At 39.3% G+C, this 10,915-nt stretch overlaps 1 protein-coding gene across 2 annotated transcripts in view; it reads right to left on the bottom strand.

Moving 5' to 3' along the window:
- Nucleotides 1-10,608, bottom strand: part of LOC138003511 (uncharacterized) — an 18,071-nt gene extending 7,463 nt beyond the window's left edge. The window contains exons 1-6 of one of the 2 annotated variants that reach the window (XM_068849612.1): nt 10,540-10,608; nt 8,443-8,522; nt 5,220-5,581; nt 3,791-3,937; nt 2,108-2,230; nt 1,219-1,347 (exon numbers count right to left, since the gene is read on the bottom strand). In XM_068849612.1, coding sequence (XP_068705713.1) covers nt 1,219-1,347; nt 2,108-2,230; nt 3,791-3,937; nt 5,220-5,538 — 718 coding nt within the window. In that variant the 5' untranslated portion in view covers nt 5,539-5,581; nt 8,443-8,522; nt 10,540-10,608. Of the gene's footprint in view, nt 1-1,218; nt 1,348-2,107; nt 2,231-3,790; nt 3,938-5,219; nt 5,582-8,442; nt 8,523-10,420 lie in introns of both variants that reach the window. The other variant, XM_068849613.1, reaches the window with a different exon arrangement.
- Nucleotides 10,609-10,915: the final 307 nt, after the last annotated feature.

Here is a 10,915-nt window from a genome sequence, read left to right as displayed (position 1 = left end):
TAACCATGGGAATCACATTGACAACGGTAATCACAATGATATTTTACAAAGACTGCAAAAATTCTCGCGCGCTCATTGGCTAATTTTTAATGTCAATAAGCGGACAGACACATCAATTTATAATTTATGCGATAATGGCGCGATATTGCTCGCGTCAGATTGAAGTGTTTGTCTTAGTAAGCGATCCTCCTTTGAGTAGAGATGTCATCTGAGACATTTCTATCTGTCAGGAAACGTAACGGTAGAGATTGACAACTTAAGAAACCTTGTGATCAGTTCAGTGAATGTTGGCGTGATAAGCTTGAGCACATAAGCACTTATACCTTCATAACCCGTCCCCTTGCTTATAGATACACTTGCTATTATATTAGCAAATTTTCTGGTGTGATCTCAGGTATTGTGAAGGTCTTACACCGGTTAATCTCAAATTGAAACAAGTGCTGGCTCATTTAAGTCTACGATGTCAAAGTATAGAATCGCATAGTAGTAGTTGTAGTATAGAATCGCATTCCTACGGGAATTCTCGCCATCTGATTGGCTATCGAGGAAAGGTATTCAGTGTGGAATTGCAACTTTAAAACGAGGCTGACCGATATTGCACCGTAGCAACGGGTGGCGTTACATAGCAACGGAGACAAAACTTAGAAACAACTAACAGTCGAGGTAGCTCTTTGAAATGGCTTTTTTTGGGGCGCATTTATAATTCTGTAACATTCGACAAAAGGTAAATTGAATGGCCTCATCGCGGCGTCTCGTGCGATATCAGTTTTCGCGTAAAATTTAACGTGGAATTTCCTCCTGAGGTGGTAAATTTTTTCCATAGAATGTTTGTAAAAAGTGATTTAGGCGCTTTCTCGAACCTCGTCTCTGTGCAAAATTGCAACTACAACCGGTTGCACTATGAAGTGGCTATGCATTTTAGTGGTGGTAGAAAACATGGTGCATCTGCTTTTCTGGCATACTTTTCTTTTTCGTAAAAAAATACTGTTTAAGGTGAGCGATCGATTGTCATACCTACCAGAATTATCGATATCCTTGGAAGAGGGAATTTAGGGGCGAGATGTTTGAAATAGATAGCAAGCATGAAATGGGTACGCTGCATCTGGTTTCCATACAACAAAATCTGATTTTTGGGATTATCAGTTGTCGCACCTTTGGAGCGAAGATTTAGGACATCACTTTAAAAGAGGATAAGCTGCAACTAATGTTCTTTGTTACCTCTGCGGCATGTCTTCCCGTCTCCAATGTATCCTGGCTTGCAAGTACAGTTGTAAGAACCAAGAGTATTGGTACATGAGGCATTAGCGTGACAAATTGACAGCGAAGCCGCGGTACATTCATCAACGTCTACAGCAAAGACAAAGTCACTTTTAGTCAGAAGAAGAAGAAGGATTCAAATTGTGGAAGATAAGTGGTACTATTGTATCTGATTGTGACGACCGATGATGGTGATGGTGATGATGATGATGATAATGATGATCATTGATGTTGGGTATGGTGATAGTGGTGATGGGGAATGATGATGAGTAATGATGGTGGGGATGATGATGATGATGAAGATGATGATGTCGTTGTGTGTGACGATAATTCCAAATTGTTTCTTTTCCGAACCTGACCTCCCATGAAACAACATTATTTCCTGTACTTCACAGTGGGACTGTTGTTATGCTGTTATAACACCATTAGTAACAGGAATGAAATTCTACTGGCATAAATGAAACCTTAAAATCTAGTAACAATGCTAATCGTAAGCGTGAATCAATCACCTTATCAAAAGTGTTTTCAACTAGTTAGTGGGATGGCACAAAAGGACCTACACTTCTCAGACTTCAGATATAACAAAATTACGTAGGCAGAATATTACTGGGCTTCTACTAAATCGCTTCTCTACAAGAAAATGTACTCGTTTTACCAGAAGAATAATCATCTTTTCCGAACCTATCATCGTTTTCAAATCGCGTGGATTCTGTAACACGTCGTTTAAAACAATTCTGTTTTTTGAGAGTCCATTTTTAAGCTCATGTGTTGTATTTATGTACTCCGTTTTTTTAGTAAATTGTGATGAATTTTATGATTTAACTTGTACAGTCTGCCGCGTTTTTCTCACCTTTACAAGTTTTTCCGTCGCCAAAGTATCCTGGCTTGCAAGTGCAGTTGTAAGAGCCAATTGAGTTGTTGCAGAAGGCGTTAACGTCACAAACGGGGGATGAGGCTGTACATTCGTCGGCATCTTAAGGAAAAAGCAAAAAAAGAAAAAAACTTGACAACAGTTCCCTCTCCTCCTCAGCCCAATAGGCCATTTGCGAGTTCATGTCTGCCTCCATTTCAGAGCGAGTCCAAGTGCGACGTTTTTCTTACGAAAATTAGTTTTCATTCACATGTAAAGTAGAACTAATTACCATCACAAAAACTTGGCACTTAGACACGCTTTGAAGAGGACGCAGACATGAACTCGGAAATTGCCCCATTAGTTGCCACTTCCCAAGGCTCTTAGGATTAGGGCGCGGAATTGGAAAAGATGTCATAAATGGCAAAAGCAAACAGAAGCAGGCTGAGGAATGTGAAAGTTGGAATGCTAAAAAGAAGGATGAATCTGCAGGAAAAAAGATCAGGTGTATCAAAAGGAAAAGGATATGGGAAAGACCAGAGGAAGATGATGATGATGATGATGATGATGATGATGATGATGACGAAGACCATCTCATACCAAACATCAATCTCAACTTCAGCTGCAACTGTATTCAGTCAAAAATAATAATAATTATAACGTTTTCTTCATCGCTTCCTACAAATAGCACAAGTTAATCGAGACGGTTAATGGTTAAAAGGTAACAGGGCGATCTAGCATGAAGTTCACGTGAAACACGCACGGCAAAGGGACCACGTGACCATGATTTTCCCGCCGTTTGTCATATTTGCCGGTTACTGCTTGCCGTTTCTACGTGAAAGAAAGTATTTTCAAGTTTGCTGAATGCGCAGAATTTTCTCCTCGTTTTTCTTCTACAAAACAAGTTGTTTGCGGAAAAAAGAACCCCAAAACCATTTTCCGGTAAGTCAAACAAGGAAAAATATAGATCGTTCATAACTGACTCCTGGCAAATTTCTTCAGGAACTCGCGTTCGCTCTCTGTTTACTGACAAAGCGGCTTCATCGAAACTCGCAAGATGTGACGGGTAATGATTATCATTCACATAGCGTCTTTTTCTACCAGCAATGTTCAAAAATGTTTTTGTTTTTGTTTTTTGTCAGTATCTAAATACTCAAGTTTAACAGAGGGCATTCAGAGTTGCCTTGGGTCATGCGAAGCTTAAGTCACAAGATTCATTCCGTTTTACGTGAAACGTGAAACGGCAAGCCGACGTTTGCCGTTTCATGTAAACGTGAATCTCTCTAATGTCTTGGCCGTAACATGGCAATTCTTGAAACATTAATTATCCTATTTTGCTTCCAAATTTGTTTGTCTAGATTACTAGAGTTTCGATTCATTCAAAAGTTTGATGGATGTTGCATCTTTGGTGCGAGATGTTCATAAATACTAAATTCGGACTTCTGACCAATTTATATGGGGGAAATCAAGAATTCAGATAAAATTGACACCTTTGAATTTTGAACCCGATAAAGCACCACATCGAGGCAGAATGCGAATGGTGCTAATAAGCATAGAAACGAGGATGACAAAATGGAACAGGAAGGAAAAGCAAAAATCTTATGACGAGAATAAGAGCGGGACAGATATGGAAAAAGGGAAGAGAACAAGACAAAAGCTCGCGGAGAGTGCAACAGAACCCACCTCCAGTTTTCATGTCGCAATACGCGAATACCGCCGTACCCGGTTTTATAGTCGACAGCCAGTACTTGGCGCTGACAATTTGACCTTCGCTCGCTTTTATTTCTTGGCAAGACACGGCTGCCAGTTCAGGGATAGAACCCAGGGGGACTGGAATTGAAAGATACATGGATCGTTAGTTCTCTAACTTTAATAGGCCAGTTTTGTATTCTAACGGTTAAACTGGATCTAGCATGATATGGAGGCTAATGCGGTATTCCTGCATTAGCTTCCGTTTCATGTTCGATCCAACCCAACCATTAGACTTCGAAACTGGCTTATTTAAGCTTTGTCTTGGAGATTGACTAGTAGCTCAAATTCGTTGACTTCGGCTTCAATTTCAGCTTCGCTTTCGGCTTCGAACTTTTGAGGCAAAGAACACGAATGGATAGTTTCCCCACAGGCGGCCCAGACTTTGTTTGTGATTTACATACGTGACAGTATTGCGTTACGTTTTGAGCCATTTAAGAGAATGTATGAAACGGTTCGAAAATCGCTCTAAATTCAACTTGTAGTAAAGGATTTAAATAAAAGAAACTTACTTTAGTCTGCTCTTGTGTTATTTTGAAGTCTTTGTGGCAGCTGAGGCGTTCTAAAGTCGTTCTAAAGCCATTTTGACGATTTAAACTTTTCCAGGTTTGCTTTCCGTTAAAGTGAATAGAAAGCAAACCTGGAAAAGTTTAAATCGTAAACAACGTCTGGGCCGCCTGTGGTTTCCCATGCAATTTTCTTTTCGCAAAAGACGCAAAAAAAGAAAAAGAGCTCTACTCCGCTCAACGAGTTGCCATTACTCGAACGGCGTGAATCAGTTGTTTTCCAGCACATGAAACAGATGACACCGTTCTACATTTTTTGCACAACGTTGTATGGCCCGTTTACACGAGCAATTTTTATGTGACAATTTCTATTTGTGGTAAATGGTTTGAACCCAGGAGTCATATCATAATTAAGGAAGGTACGATTGTCCTGGGGAGTGTAGTCCTGAGAAGGACTGTTTTAGATGACATTGACTGACTGCTCGTGTAGACGGGGAAATTTGACCAATTTTTATGTGACAAATGTATTTGCTGAAAAGCTGGCGTGTTCTAGCTTTTGTGACGAATGAAAATTGTCAAATACGAAAAATTGCTCGTGTAGACGATTCGTCACATAAAATATGGCAAATTCTTGCCTCTTAGTAGGGAACGACCAGGCAACCTCGCCTTGCTGTTGTCAAAAGGCATTGCTGACCCACTCAACCGGGAATTGTCAGCTTTTATTTTTGTGCTGCCAACACCATCAAAATGTGTTTGCCATATAAAATTTCTCATAAAAAATTTCTCGTCTACACAAGGCTTTATCGGAAAGAGCGACAGCTGTGGGTGCTCCTTAGTCAATCATGTAGTCAATTCACCTCTGTTTATGTCTCGTCTGAAATAATATCGATCTTGATCAGGGACAAAATCCTCTGGTCTGGCTTCTTTGGTACGATTACTGAACTCACACATGCGCAGAGACATCACAAAGTTTAGGCTTTGGCATCGAACATCTTCTCGGCAGACTAACGCACATGATATTCCGATATTGGCGCGCATGGTTCTGTAGATGTGTTTCTGCAACATCCAGCCCAAGATGGACTCCCCCGATCCAGTGGCATGGCACGTCTGAGTCTCTGCCACAGTGATAATTTGACAAAAGGCAACTAAAGTCGCGAACACAGAGAGAGGTACCATGTCCTTTTGGGTCGAGCACTGTGAAACGTTGGTGTTGAGAAATCTGAAAACGAATTCGTAATGCCGATTTGAAAATGGAAACTGTCATGACAGAAATGTATATTTGAAGTGTGGGTTATCGTAGACCAAAGACGGCAAGCTATTGCTCCATTGTTTTTTCTCAGCAAAGTAAAAAAAAATTCTCTTAAGGTGATTCCTCAGTATTGCATTGCGCATCCCTACTGCGCACGATTTTTGCGTCATTAGCGCGCGCAAATTAGCGCGTGCACGTACACAGTGAAAGAAATTTCCCTCAAGCTAAGCTCGATAGCGAAATAAATGCTCATTTTCTTTTAAACGAGCATGGTGACCTGTATTTTTTATTACATAATAATAGTGTGCATATTGTGCCCCTTAATTTAAAAGAAAACTAAAAAAATTTATCGGAAGCAAAAAAAGATCTAGGCGAAAGCATGTTGGAACCCGTTACTCTGTGATGCAAATTATGACCGCAAAAATAACGACTCTACGAACGCTTTACGTCCACGTCGTTTCAAATAGTGTTATGTTTCCACAAATTTTATATAATATTGTTCTATATGCTCGACATTTTCTACCTGTTAAGTTTTTTTCCGAGTATTACTTTTATAAACTACCTATCGAGCTACCGCAAAATGTAACGTGGACCGATGAATAATGCGCCTAAATAGCACGAGTACAAGCATAAATTGGGTAAGATTGGCCCATCATATCTCTTAAGCGAGAATGGTGACCTATCATTTTTACTGTTTTTTTCGAAACAGTGCTTGGTAGAGAACATTCAGGGAAAGTTTTAAAAAAAATCATCGGGAACTTTAATTTCTGAGGAATCACCTTAAGCCGCTGCTACACGTTGAAACTTTTAGCTGAAACTTATGTGGAACGGCGCTGCAAAAAACTGAATTTCAGCAGGCGTTGCACCGTGTAACATAAAAGGTCAACACTCGTTCGGGAACGTTGAAACTGGTCTCGAAATGTTGTTTACAAGGCCTCAGCCGGTTTCTGATTGGCTTACGCAGCGTAGCGTAACAACACCGAGAGAGACCAGTTTCAGGAAGTGGTGTTACACGGTGAAACTCCCGTTTTTATCACCACTGCTATTGCTGCGACCGTTGCAGAAGTTGAAAGCGGTTTTACTTTTCGTGAAACTTGTCTCCCAACGGAAGTTCAGACAGTTTCATGAAACTGACCATGTTACACGATGCAGTGCCTCCTGAGTTTTGTTTCGCAGCGCACTTGCACACAAGTTTCAGCTAAAAGTTTCAACGTGTCGCAGCGGCTTTATATATTGTACTGAAAGCCTCGACTAACTATCTTCGGCTTGCACCTGGGAAGACCTTAGACAGCAATGACCAGAACCAGGTTGCTGACCAGCGGTTTTCGTTACTACTTAGAGAAAAAGGACACGACATTTCAGCCTATTTCCTGTGCCATTTGGGAATAAGATGTGTTTTTGTTCCAACAGAAGAGTATAACTTGAGTTTTTTTCCTGGTATTTTACAGGAGTTATCAGTCACACGTCACGACATTTTTTTCATATTTGGAAAGTAAAATTTAGGTGGACGTCAACCAAAGGTTTCTAGGACGAATTCAACTGCCGCTGAGGGAACAGAAATGTTGTCATGGAAACATTTAAATGACGTCCACCGCAATGTTATTTTCGAAATACGAAAAAATGTCGTTGAGGGGCGTGTGTGACTTATAACCACTTTAAATTTGTCAGTTGATAGCTGTTGAAGTTTCGCGTTGATTAAAAATTAGAAATATTTTCGAAGCTGTTGGCTAATATCGATACTTTGTTTATTGTTTGGTTTTAAAGCTGTTATTTCCAAAGAACCGGTTCACCCGTGATGTTTTGAAAGCTCTCAAATTGCACACGTCTATGGCCCGTTCAATTTTTAGATCTTTCAAATTAATCACACGTGTCTGTAAATCACAAAATTCCCTTTGGATCTCTTGAAAACGAAGCCAAGATGACTTCGAAACGTCGTCTTTTATCGCCAATCTTTGTTGTGAAGAGATTAATATATCTGAAATTTACTCAACGGCTCTCTTTCGTGGCATTTCCCTCAAGTTCCTCTAATTATCAGTGATTCATTGATTATTAATGTTGCGAAAGAGCCTACATTAGCTTATTTCTTATTGAGAGTAATTGAATGACATTTTAAAATTAATCTGCCGCAATTTGCTTTGAGAAACGTTTTGTTAGGATAAAGGAAAAGCTCTCAAATTTTCAATGTTGCATTGAACTGAACTGCATGTTGAATTGCAGCATTGTTGCAATTTTGAAATGTTTAACTAATATCTGGTCAAGAGTGATTGAAGGATATTTTTTAATTAATTTGATTGGAATTTAGCTTTTGAAGATTGTTTCGTTAGGATAAAGGAAAAGCTCTTTCTAGTGTAAGAAATGGTTTTGTTTAATTAATGGTTCTTTAGGTAATAATTTCGTGGAATATTAATTTCTACATCCCGTTTTCACGTTTTTAATTTTCTGGTGACAATGTTTTTATAAAGAAATAAAGTGTTTTCCCTCGGAATAATCAATTACTAACGTCCTTTGTTGCTGTTGTCAATCATGTAGAGCAATTGATGAAAGAGTGGACATTTAATTAACTAATTGCTTAAACAATTTTCCGAATCGCAGTCCGCAATTTATCGTCCTTATTCGAAAAGACAAGAGTGTCTTATATTTTCTTAAAAAGGCTGCGCTTCCTTCAATCTCGTTCCCAGGGCTTTTCTCTGTCAAAAAGCACTTCCTTGTCAGGTGTCTAAAGGCCAACTTTCAGGCCTCTTTCGGCCACGTTATAGGCAGTTTTGCGTCTGTGCATGGGCCAGTTTTTTACAATTGAAAGTGTACATGTTTTAATACAATTCCTTTCTTACCAGGTGATGCACTCAATATCTTCTATTTCCTCAAAACCTGCTTTTGTAAATGTTGACCAAATGGATCAATTTTCCAGTACCTGTAAAGCGAATTTTAGAAATAATAACCTTCAAATTGCGTCTCCAATCCAGCGAAACAGTGGATCTTGGTAAACTTACAGAAAGGGACTGAAATGAAAATGCTGATATATTGTTAAAACTTTCGAAAATTTGGTTTTATTCGGCAAACGTACGAAGAAAAATTTGCTAGCTGACGATAGCTCTAGCTTCGACAGAGCCAACGAGTTTTGCGTCGTCATGGTGACATAACGGACTAAAAGCGCTTTCCATTGGACATAACTGACAGGCCAGACCAGGCATGTGGAAAGACTTACTCTACAACGCCTTATCCCCACGTTGTCTTTGTTAGTCGTTTGTCTTATGCGTATTTGAAATAAACGCGACTTCAATCAACGCGATTTGAAAGGAATTTTGCTTCCCAATAACTGATGAAATTAACTCGAAGTATTCAAATTCACGTTAATTTCATGAAGAGTTAATTTCCTAAATAAGGTAGATGGAATAGTCGGGAAAGACTTACGAATCTGAATGGCTTTTTTTTTTTAAGGTGGCGTTTTCGTTTACGTCGGCGTCGTAGATCTTTAAAGTCCCTATTCTCTCTCATCTTTAATTGAGCTATTTTCCGCTTCGAAGGTTTGTTTGAATGAGTGTGAATAGAAGACAATATCTTTCTTCGCCTAAATATAAATCGAGATAATCTGCATTCAGTCCATTTAGTAGTGCCACGACCAAGTAAATACAGATTGAGAGTTTTTGCAACGGTAACTTCACAAAGAGGAGACGTCATTGGTTAAAAGAGGGGAAAATAATCGTGCTGCACGAGCGGCACGCTTTTTAGTACATTTCTTTGACGTAATCCACAAAACAACGTGAAATGACTACATTTCAGGTTTCGACGACAACGTGATCATGAGCATGCATGAGCATGCAACAATGAACCGTTCATTTTCCGATTTTCGGCCTTCACAGGATAATTCGCCCATTTTGTGTGACGTGAACAAGATGGACCAAATCGCGACGTTCTTAATATGATAGTGATAAGTTATATTCCGAAGTGGCGTTCAGTTTCAAAGTGACGTTGAGGGTGGCCTCTAGTGGTTTTTGAGGGTAATTTAAGTCGGACTATTTCGATGGATGCAGGACGTTGCTATTTTTTTAGTATCAGAAGAGCGTTGTTTTGTATTTTATCGGTGTTATTAATTATTATACCATTCATCTTCAATACCCTTCCTGGCCACTATTTAAGTAGTATTTAAAACGGGAGCTAATTACTCTAAATTTTCACCTGCTCATCCATGAGCCACCAAAAGATCAGTAACTACATTCTCTACTGCTCTGTACAAAAAAACGTGCTAATTCCACGGAGTTTTTAAGCACTCGGGTATTGCAGCACAGGATTTTGGTTTATTTTTGCTCATGTCAGGAAATAGAGAACCTAACTAATTGCATCTGTCACGAAAAAAGCAGCACCTTCGGCTCGTGTATATTTAGGCCTTAAATGTTCATCTAGGAGTTTGAGATTTTTTTCTCCGTTTACCTTTCGAATGTATTCCCTAACAAAGGATCGGTCGGACGGAGGAAAGAAAAACAACAAGAAACCAAGAACCAATCTGAAAAAACAGTTCCGAGTTGCATGAAGAATCGATAGGCTGGGAATAGAAACAGTTAACATAAATTCGTCCCACGTAGACAGAAAGACTCTTCCATGGAAGGGTGTCACGTTTACTCCGGGGTTGTAGTTGAAACTGAATTGAAAGCTGTATGGGCAAAAATAATGTTTATATTTCCGGATAAACTAGTTAAATGTTTCACTAAGCCAATACCTTTCCTCTGATCACTTTTTTTTGTTTTGAAAACTAAAAAGTATGGGTCGTTCGGACAACTCTTAACAAAGACAAAAGCGGACGGCCTTACTAACCTTGTTGGCTTAATAAAACCTCTTCGATACAAATTCCAGGGTCCGTAATTATGGATGCAGTATTTTCTCTCGTGTATTTAATCTTAACATTTGGTTTTGTTTTAAACGATTTTACATACCTCGTTTTTCGCTCTTTAAGAAAGCCTGCACTCATTCGCTTGGACATAAACTAATATGTTCCTCGTTAAAACAGATGTCTTTTATTGATTACAGCAATCTCTCTTAGCGGGTGTCATTTGCAGAACTTTATTTGCCTTAGCAGTGATGAGGTTGGAAAGGCTCCAAATGTTCGTATACAATGATGCTGAATTTTATTTAACAAAAGATGAGCAAGTGATAAACGAGAGTAAAATGAGGCAGTTTGGCCCAGTGGTTATAATTACGACACTTGCCATGATAATTGTGATCCGGAGATCTCGGATTCAAGTCCCGTTTTGCCCACTGGTTGAATTTAATCCTGGTAGTCCCTTGTTCCATTCTGGCCTGCGCTTGTAT

The sequence above is a fragment of the Montipora foliosa genome, chromosome 5, assembly GCF_036669935.1.
Source record: "Montipora foliosa isolate CH-2021 chromosome 5, ASM3666993v2, whole genome shotgun sequence".
Classification (NCBI taxonomy): Eukaryota; Metazoa; Cnidaria; class Anthozoa; order Scleractinia; family Acroporidae; genus Montipora; species Montipora foliosa.
Note: the sequence above shows the minus strand (reverse complement) of the source record. Positions and strands in the feature narration are given on the sequence as shown.